This window comes from Atta cephalotes, assembly GCF_000143395.1.
Source record: "Atta cephalotes unplaced genomic scaffold scaffold00008, whole genome shotgun sequence".
NCBI classification, from domain to species: Eukaryota; Metazoa; Arthropoda; class Insecta; order Hymenoptera; family Formicidae; genus Atta; species Atta cephalotes.
Window position 1 is genome coordinate 3855346 of NW_012130072.1, and position 10740 is coordinate 3866085.

The following is a 10740-nucleotide window of genomic DNA, read 5'->3' on the forward strand; positions in this document are numbered from 1 at the left end:
TATATATATATATAGTATGTATGTTCTTATTTATATATATATATATATATATATATATATATAGGGTGTTTCACAACTACCGAATTTCCTACTTAAAGAAGGAGTATTCTTGAGGTAATTTTTTTTGAGACGAAAATTCTAATACGAAAATGTCGAGGCTACAATAATTTGTTGAATTATAACTTTAAATGCTTATAAGTAAAAAACTATTTTACTTTTAGAGTCTCTATTATTATTTCTGGATTCTTTTGAACATTCTAAAATGAAAATCCTAATACGAAAATATTGAGGTTATAATAATTTTCGAATTACACACTTATTTTTAATCAATTATAATTCAAAAACTGTTGTAGTTTTGACACTTTTGTATTAGGATTTTCTCAACATTACCTCAAGAAAATGTTCTTAAGAGAAAATTCGGTAGTTGTGAGACATTCTGTATGTATATTCTATTTTATATATATAGCATGGAATTATTAGTACTTTATATATACATATCTCTTACTACAGAAGAATATTCATAGTATTATAAAGAGAATTGTCAAGAGACAACTTTTATTTTCGTTTTGACAACTAATCGCGTTTATTTTTACTTCTATTTTGTAACTAGGTCATGATGTAATAGTAACCTCCGATAATAAAAAATATATTCATCCTTTATGCCAAAAAGTTGTGCTATAACTTATCCTCAGTTTGCTAATGTTCGATTAATTCTTCGCAATCTTGACTATGCTCCAGTTCATATATTTTTAACGTACTATAGGCTGCATTTAGCAGAAAAAAAACAACTTTGCAATCCTTGTAAAATTTTTTAATACAATTGATTTATACATTTAGATCTAACAAGAAATTAAGGATAAGACTAATCATGTTAAAGAATTTTACGATAGTTAGATACAAAGCTGCTTTTTCACCTTGAACGCAGTCATTTACTCACATGATCACATTCATATGAATTTTCTAATTTCACACAGACTATATCGGAATCGTTTTCCATAAACGTCGGCCTCCTCGCGCTCATGTGATCCGCACGAGTCGCGCAAACCAGTGCCGTGAAGTTGTCTCCAACCGCGTTTACCGCACCTTCCTTCGTGTGATTCTCGCTCTTCCTCCTTTTTTTTCTTTCTTATTCTTCGAAGGCGATACTCGTCTTACTTGAAGCGCGCGTCCGAAGAAAAAGAGACGGATGAGCTCGCGCGGCGCGGGGTTGACCCTCGCGGACGTGACCGAGCATTGCGCGCGAGGAAGCGGGTTTCCATGCGTTCGTGTCCGCGCCGGCTGTGTCTTTTCACGCAAGGCGATAACACACATCGTTGCCACGCCGTGCGCGCGGAGGCTACGCCCTAAATTCAAGCCGCTCTCGGCAACGTTCGCGCCGCTTTAGCGACGACGCGACGTTAGCCGCATACGTACGTTTATTACCTTGACGGACGCGGTTCCCGACCGAACGATTTTTCTGTTGACAAACAATTCCCGCGGCGAACTTCGCCGTCCCGCGCCATCTTCAGAGCGATACGCGAAGCTCACGACTTTAAAAAGAAGAAGAGGGGAGACGAAATAGAAAGAAAAAAAGAGACGGAAGCAAATGCGAGAGGTAAAAAATTTGCGCATCGTACCGGACGTTTGCATGCGTATGAAGAGTAGATAATATGTTTCTCCATGCGGGCCGATGATTTTGCATAGTATCTGTAGAGTCGAGAATTTTCCTTATGGAGCTAATTCTATAGCTTTTTTCCTAGAAAACGTGAAAAGTGAAAATATTGATGTGTTGTGTATATACATAAGAATGTTTTTTATTTCTGCATTAGAATTTTCTTTCTCGCTTTCATCAAATATTAAATATATATCTATCTCATTTTGCTTGGTTTTTTTATCTAGTTAGTTTAGACTATATTTAACTCGGTGATGATATAAAAATTATGATTTTCTAGCTATTATAGATATTAATCACTAAATTAATAGTTTTGTAGTCCCGTAATTTTTAAAATTATTTAAAATTATTCAAAATTATTATTTTAAAATTATTCAAAATCATCAGTTTAGTGATTAATCGTAGCTAGAAAATCATAATTTTTATATCAAGTTAAATAAATATATAGTCTAAACTACAAGTTAATTAGATAATGAAAAACTAGGCTGAAATGAGATAGGTATATATTTGATATTTGATAAAAGCGAGAAAGAAAATTTTAATGCGGAAATAAAAAACATACATCCTTATGTATACACATAAATAAAAAAACAAATAAATAAAAAAAAACATTAATAGATAGAAGAACACAATTTTTATATTATCATCAGGTTAAGTCTAGCCAAAGTTAAACAGCAAATGAAAAATCTTTAAATTTCACAAGTACTTAATAGTACTTCAGCCACAAAAAAAAACAGACACATATTCACACATAAAAATGTTTCGTTTCACGTTTCCTCTCTAGAGAAAAAGTTGCATAATTATTCCGAGGGATTAGAAAAAAGAATTTGAGAAATTGAAATTAATTATTGAAGAAAAATGACATAGCATACTCTAGAGATGTAAATAAATTTCGTGTGTACTTAAACACACCGTAACATTTTCTTCAGTAATATATCTCGCATGATATCTATCTATCGAAAATATGCAAATAATAAAACGGTATTTTGTAAGCTCGATCCAGACCGTTTTTACTGCCTTAACTTCCAACGAGAATTTAACAAGATGATGAACGAGCTAATTCCTCGCGACGTAGAGCAGAAGGGCACAAGTACAAAGTCGCCTCGCAACGGCTTATTAATAGAACAGTTATCAAATCGTGTGATCAACGTTACAAATCGTTGCAGAAATTCATTGTTGTTCATTGTCGTTGTCTGTTGACAAACAAATCGCGGAGAAACCGGCGCGCCTCGCGCCATCTGAAGGATCGCGGGGGGAATCGTTTTCTGTGTTATCTATCGTACGCGCGCGTGTGTGTGTGTGTGTGCGCGAAAATTTCGAAAAGTCAAGTCTTGGCGAGGGAAGGAGTCGGAGACACGAGTGACAAGGGGAGAATGGCGGCGTCGCGCGGCGCGACGCGACGCGCCCGACGAGAGACGGAGCGACGACGCGAACGGACGGGAGTCGCGCGCGTGTCCTCGCCGTCGACATCGGGCGCGAGAGGAGTGGACTCGCGCGCCGTCTCCAGGCCCCCATGCCAAGCTGCTAACGGCGAATAGCCATTTTGTGCGTGACAGTTGTCCGCCACGAGCCAACAAGCATCGGTCGTGCGAGTTAAAAGTGGCATCGCGTCGCGTCTCGTAGTTGTTTCCATCCGGCCGCCCTCCCGTTCATCCGCCCGTTTTGTCGGAGTATCCCTTTGTCACGCTTCGTCAACACGACGTGTCCCACTACTCCGAATGCTCTCTATGTGCTTGGCATAGATCGTGTGTTCTCAGCCGTTAAGTCGTCGTCGAATCGAATCGAAGCGGAGCGTAGCGTAGTGGTTGGTCGCGCGTCGCTAGCGTTTGACAGGCGGCGAGCGCTCGTGACTTTCGAGGACGCGAACGCGTCCTCGCTCGAGTCCGCCGCATCGAATGCGCCGTCGCCGCCGTCGGGAACGTCGACACTCACGCCGGGGACCGCTCCACGTGTCTCCTCGCGTCTATCTCCCGGTGCCTTGGACGAGAGACAGCTGGCGGCGGCCGACGCGCCGTGTAATATTATTAGAACAACGCTATGCGACCGGCAGCGAGCGGCGAGTGGCGGCATCAGCTACATGAAGACCAGTCGTGGCGGCACGCGCCGCGCGCCTTCCCAACCGAATCGCGTTCCTCTCTGTATTTTCTATAACGATCGGCCCCCGTCGTCGCCGCCACTGCCATCGTCACCATCACCATCTCCGACACCGTCACTACCGCCGTGCTGCTCGCTCGAGGAAAGCGAAATCACTTGACGTCAGCGTAACACGATGTGACTGTGTGTCCCCCAGACATCGCGCATCACACTTGCACACGTATGTATGTGTGCATTGTGCTCGCGCAACAATGTTTTACTCGTTGCGCAAACGATAAACTTCCTCGAAAGTCGTCGGACTGTCTCTGTCACTGTCACTCGCACGCACGCTCGCTTGCGAAAAGCCTGGAGCGACAGCTTGATCGCGTGGACTCGATCCGACAGATCGCCAAGGTTTCCTTTGTCCGTATTGGAGAAGCTCAAGAAGCCTAGGTAGAAGTCCTCTCCCTCCCCCTTCCCCCCCCCCGAGTTTTGCTTGGAAACAATCTGTTGTGTGTGTTAGTTGATCATTTGAATCTGTATCTTACGGCTTGTTCGTGCCTACTTGTCCGCTTTTGTTATAGCTCTACATTTCTTTCTCATATCTTGCCTGATTTCTTCTTTCAACTTGACATCATTTATTTTTAGGCGGTCGAATTGTTTCTAGTACGCGGTGTGAATCTTGTAGCCAGCGATAGAGTAGACAAGGCAGGTCATACAAACTTTGAGAGACCTAGATGGGCTTGTATCAGTGGTGGCAGCGGAGGACTCCGCTCACTAAGAAGCATCGAAATCCCAACTCCCACACCCCCAACACCGTTACTAAGTTCTGAATGCCCCTCGTCCAACTCTACTCTGCGGGGTCAAACTACCCAAAGATCTGTAAGTATCAAACATTACAAGGAGATAAGTTATGTTAAACATTCAATCATATAAAAATTGCTGTTAATATTGTAATAAAAAAAAATATTATCTGTCATTTTATTACCATACATTTTCTTCATCAATATATTAGTACTGGATGAAATCTCTTTGATCTTTTATTTGATGGAAGTAAAAAAAGAAAAGTAAATATAGAAACACTCTCTTTCTAATATTGTCCTATTGGTCGAATTTTGATAGAGAAAGAGAGAAAGAGGGAAAGAGAGAATGATAGTGTATTCTTCTTCCATCTCTTTCTAAGTCTATCAAGATGATTTTGATGCTATATTATAGCCCAATACTATATTATGTTGATGATTTTCTTGATATTACTTGATTTTTTAAATGTTAATGTTTCTTGTATAGAAATAAATTTGTAAATCAGTACTCCAATGACACAATAATTTCAAAATTGTTTTATATTTCTAACTTGATAGAAATCGCGGGTGGATGCAATGTTGGAACGTGCTCTGACGCAGCCACAACAGTGTTCCGTGGATCCACTAAACAACGCCCACAGTTGGGGAATTCCTATTTGGACAACGGATAAGCTTCAGGCTTGGCTTGACAGGATCTATGAATCTATCAAGAATACTTCTTACGTGAAGCAAATTAATCAGCATAGCTCGACGAGAGTCAAACATTTGAAAAGACCATACGTCAAATTCGACTCTGTTTACAAGTAATCATCATTACTATATGGCATTTTAATTCTACGTATATTCTGTCTTTGTATTTATAAAATTCACATATTACATTTCTATTTATAGAGCTACCAGGCCTGTGTTCCTGGAATTATCGTCGTGGCCCACGTTAAACTTCGACGGTGATCCTGGTTCGTGTCCTTTCGACACAAAAAAGCAGGAAAAACGAGAAAGTAAATTGATAAATAAAGAGGTCAAGGAGAATAAGAGGAATACTGAATCTATAAATAAGGCAGAGGTACATTATAGCTATTACATGAAACATAGCATATCGATAAACAATAAAGTCATTTAATCGAATTTCTATATTAAGAAAATAACGATTAAATTTTGTTCGCATGGACAGGGTAAAGAAATGACTCGGAGACCTCGTGCCACCGCTGCACGTGCCCGCAGAACGGAACAGCTGGTAGCTGGTTATTGCGAACTTTGTCGTATTCATTATGAGGATTTGTCGAAGCATGTACAAAGCGAGCAGCATTTGAATTTTGTGGGAAACGATGACAATTTTTTATCGTTGGATACATTAATTAACGCGGGTGCCAATGTGGAAGCGTTCTTAAAATTAAACAGAACAAAGGATATCGAGTAAGTATTATACATAAATAAAATCTTACATAATTTACTTCTTTAATTTAATCTTTTATTAGAGTTTAATATTTGTTGAATATAAAGAGAATCATTCATATTTGCGATATAATATATATCATGTATAAACATTGTTTGCATTTTGGATAACAATCTATTTCTGTCTGTTTAGGAAAGACTGTGACTTATTTCCCAATAGAAATGGCAATCTTCATAATGTATTGCCCGAGGAGAAAATTAACAAAAACACCAAGACTTTAAATAACTTTACTGTCGACGAAATAAAAATGGTGAATGGTGCGCGTAGAAATCTTAATTTAAAATTAAACTCATCGCATAATCTGCGTGCTCGTATCTCGAAACACGAGAGCGGGCATCTTCTCAGATCTAAGGGCAGTCCATGGCACGAGGTCGACAAGAGCGAGAAATTGTATGACAAATTGGAAGGTTTTACCATCAAAAAGCGCTCAAAAGGTACTATCTGGATCGAGGAAGATGACCCGGATGAAAAGTATGCGGAGAATATCCTTAAGGAACCTAAGCAGGAAGACTACAAAATCAGACCGTTCTCGAACAATACCGAATTTTATAACAGTAAGGAAGATAATATCAATAATAAACATAGTAATCTGGATCCACCAAAATTACAATCGGTCGTACATAGAAATGCGCAAAATGGTATTGTAAATTCGCGTCACATATCGGAGGATCCAGATTATCTTAATAATAAAAACGAATATAATGGTGATGAAAACGTAAGTGTTGTGGAATGTACGATAAAAGAGGTCGATGTAGTTGATAATTATATTGTTGGAAGCAAAGACGATCCGTTTCAGAGAGACAATTGTGCGTTGCAAGCGGAAAAGATGACAACTGATGCGAGAAAGTTTTCGTTGAATGATGCAAATGAGATTGTTTGCAATGGGCATAACGACAAGAGTGAACAGAGGGACCTGAAAATGTCGCAAGGAGAGAATACTCGTCACATGAAGTCCAAGCATCCGCGCGTGAATCGGAGGGGTGGCAGAAATATCAGAGGTCGATGTCGAGCTCGACTATCGGTGGAAGAACGTTTGATAGAGGATAATCGTGCCTATTATAAAGTAGAAGTGTTGGGTAACAAGCTACGATCGAGCGCGGTATCAGGCGGTAATTCGCAACATGCGACATTGAAAGACGTGGAGAGCGAAGAGAAGAAGGAAGCGCCATCCAATGAAAAGCCGGTGGTAGTGCGATTTAAGCGTGTGAGGAAATCAGAATTATCTTTGTTGAGTGATGAGGCGGAATCCTTCATGTTTGGCGAGCCAAAGCGAGACGATTCCAGCGAGCGAACCAGTGACAGCGAGCAGAGTAGCGTACTACCAAGAGATACGGAAAGCGAGCCTAACGACACTGTCAATTCATCTATATCGTTGAATTCATCGTTAAATTCCAGTTCCATTAAGCAAGAGATTATCGAAGAAGACTCGCAGGATTCCATGCATCTAGGCAGAGCAAGGAAAAGAAGACGCACACAGGCCGAAGCATTCATCAAGGACAATACCGATTACTACAAATTCGAAACGCCTGGCAGCAGGTTAAGGTACCAGGCTCCATTGACTGGTGTTAAAGACATTGCCGTGGATAGTGGTAAGGAACACGGGAAGAGATCGACGCATGAACCGGAAGATCGCAAGTTGCAGGCCGACGGCGTTGTCCAGAAAATTTATCCGTCCAAACCATCGGCAGAGATCGAGAAGATGCAGTTCTCTTTTGAGTCGATACCTATGTCTGAGCCGTGGTATCAAACTTATCAGCGTCAGGACACAGGCGCCGAATTTTGGCATTGCTTCAGCGAATGCGAGGAGATGAAGCCATTTCTTCTGCCATATGAGATTGAAAATTTTCACGAAACGCTAACGAAAGCACAGAGCAGAATCGAGAACGGTAGGAGAAGAGGCCGTGGTCGCGGTATAGGATGTGTGGGACGCTCGCCAAGAAAGAGCCCACGTTGTCATGCATCCACGTTGGCGATTATGTCTACCATAATCCGTAAAAAGGAACAACAATCGACTCTGCCTACGATAGAAGAATCATCGCCTGTCAGATCGCGCATAAATACACCCAAGCTTGAACAAAAACCAGATCTCAAATTGGATGTGGACGAGGAGATAAAAGAGATTGCGAAGACGATCGACGAGATGTTGTGCGCGAAAGGTATGACCGAGTTGGACGACTCGTTTGAACCCGATGTCGACTTGGCGCAAGCTGATAGTTTTTGTCAAACGAACTTACCAAAGGGTGCACCGCCGAATCTACTGGAATTGCTCGACAACTGTCAAGACATTACCAACTGTCTGGAAAATAATTCATCGTGTGCTAGTTCAGAATGTGGTGAGGTAAACGTGGACATTCCGTTGAAACGACGGAAACGAAGAAAAAATCGGACCGGTTGGCCGATCGGTAACAAGATGAAAAAGAAAATACAACTAAACAGCAAAATATTGACGGATTGCGACCAGGAATCATTGACGGAGAAGAAGTTCTATCCTGATTTTTCTAGACGTCACACGTTGAGCACAGAAAAGATAGATTCTCACGCGGTAACAATGTCGACGAACAACACATTACCGATGGTTGCAGAACGATTAGGTATCAGTCAGAAAAATGATGACAACGCTTCGCTGGAAACCTGCACTACATCTAAAAAATCGTATCACGAGACATTCGCGAAAAAGGACAAAAACATAGAGGCTGTCAGTAATGACAATACGGGCCTATCAGCGAGTACGGACAACTATAAAGAGTCCGTCTCGGAAAACGACTGTGATGATGGAACGAATAAAACTCATCTGTCGAACAAAGATTATCCATGTAGAAAAGATTTATCGGAAATTAAGGAGGTCTTGGAGAATGATTCAGGCAACGATGAGAATCACGAGAACCAGAAGAATTTGTTAAGCAGAAAGGATGTCAATATGATCACCGAGAACTTGATCGCGAAATCGTCGCCTATTAAAAAGCAACGACAACGCGAGCATGTCACCGTTACTAGTGTCGATAGCTGTGAATTACGGGACACGGAGATCGAGAATCAGGACAATCTGCAGTTACAGTGTAGAAAAGAGGAGACCGGTATAGTTCCTAAGAAACACCACAATTCTAATTCTGAGTTATCGCTACCGAAGCGGCAGCTACGCGGCGGCAATTGTGAGGAGAACTCGTCCGACACGGGGGAATTGTTGAAACGTCGTCACGGTATCGTATTCGCCACGACGAGGCGCGGTCGGATAGGCTCGCGAAAGCGGATTTACTCTAAAAAACGTCAATCGAGAACGACCGTTACCCGCAACAATGCCAATTTGTCGTCCAATCGCGTCGGGATGATATACGAGGACGAGAATTGTAAAAAGGATGCCTACTTGAGTATTACGTCGTGTAACAAGAAACAGCCACCAAGCTCTGGGGTGCGCGGCAGCGTAAAGCGTAAAAGTGAAGCCATTTCATCGTCAGATAACATCCAGGAATCGTCCAACCCATCGATAGATCAATGCGCCTTGTCGGAGCGCATCAGTCCATCGATAATATCGTCCAGCGAGCTTGAGCAGCGTCGTTCTAGCATCGAGTTTCAACCAGTCGTACGAATGATGAAGATCGACGATCAAATAGACATAGATCACGGTATACTGTCGACGGTGACGGTGGCGAGTAATAGACGGTTGAGAAGTTCTGTTGGCTCGCGATCGAATCCCAAGCCACCGAAGAAGCGTGTCAAGTCCGGCCGCGGGCACTTTGGGCGATGGTTGAAGAACAGCTGAAAACCTGGAAAACGAAGAAGGCGAAGAAGAAAGAGGCTGTATTTCGGCTTAGATTTCAACGGTGGTCATTTATCGATCTTACGATCCGATATCTCGTTCTACCGATGTGTACATTGTGTATAAAAATATTATTTGTGTACGTAGAATAGTATTTAACATGCATCATAGTATTATATATATATATATATATGTATACACACACACACACACACACACACACATATATATATATTCTCTCTTTAGTGACCATTCTACTTAGTGACGTTCTTTCAGGTGGTTAGTTTTAACACTCCCCACCCGCGGTATATCCTACTGTGTACATACTTTAGATGCGGTCATTGTGTTCTCAGAGACAGAACAGTTACATCTTTTTTACTAGTACTATGTCGTTCCTTATTTTCTATTTCTTTTTTCTTTCTCGTCGTTTCATACAAACGAAAATTGTGAACCACTTTGATGACAGTCGTTTCATTCAGATCATGATTAAGAATTATTTTTATTTAGAGTATGTTATATTTTAGAGTGCGCAAGACTGCATACGGCTTTGTAACATTGTAATCACAGATGTACACACACACACACACACACACACACACACACACACACAACACACGTATACATACACATAGACACGCACACATATGTTCCGTTATATTGTGTATATTATTAAAGATAATATTCTATATTTTCAATTCTCCAGTATATCCAAATACATTATTTCAAGCAGAATTGCTGTAAGCCGCTCATGAGTTCAGAAAGAGAAATTATTATTAAAGATATACAAATTTTCCATTAAAAAATCATTTCATTGCACCTTTTTTTAATTCCATGTTTCTTTTAGAGAGAGAGAGAGAGAGAGAGAGAGAGAGAGAGGAGGGAGGGAGGGAGGGAGGGAGGAGGGAGGAGAGAGAGAGTAAGTTAAAATTTAAATTAACTAACGTAACTATATATAGTAGTATACTAACTAACTAAACGTTAACGTAATAAGTACGTAGTTATTTTAATT

At 40.9% G+C, this 10740-nt stretch overlaps 1 protein-coding gene across 1 annotated transcript in view; it reads left to right on the plus strand.

The window, feature by feature from the left end:
• The window catches only part of LOC105627232, an 11666-nt gene extending 1932 nt beyond the window's left edge, over nt 1-9734 (plus strand). The window contains exons 3-7 of the mRNA XM_012208520.1: nt 4373-4606; nt 5083-5327; nt 5416-5587; nt 5696-5937; nt 6110-9734. Of these exons, the coding sequence (XP_012063910.1) occupies nt 4373-4606; nt 5083-5327; nt 5416-5587; nt 5696-5937; nt 6110-9734 (4518 nt within the window). The remainder of the gene's footprint in view (nt 1-4372; nt 4607-5082; nt 5328-5415; nt 5588-5695; nt 5938-6109) is intronic.
• The last annotated feature ends 1006 nt before the right edge of the window (nt 9735-10740 follow it).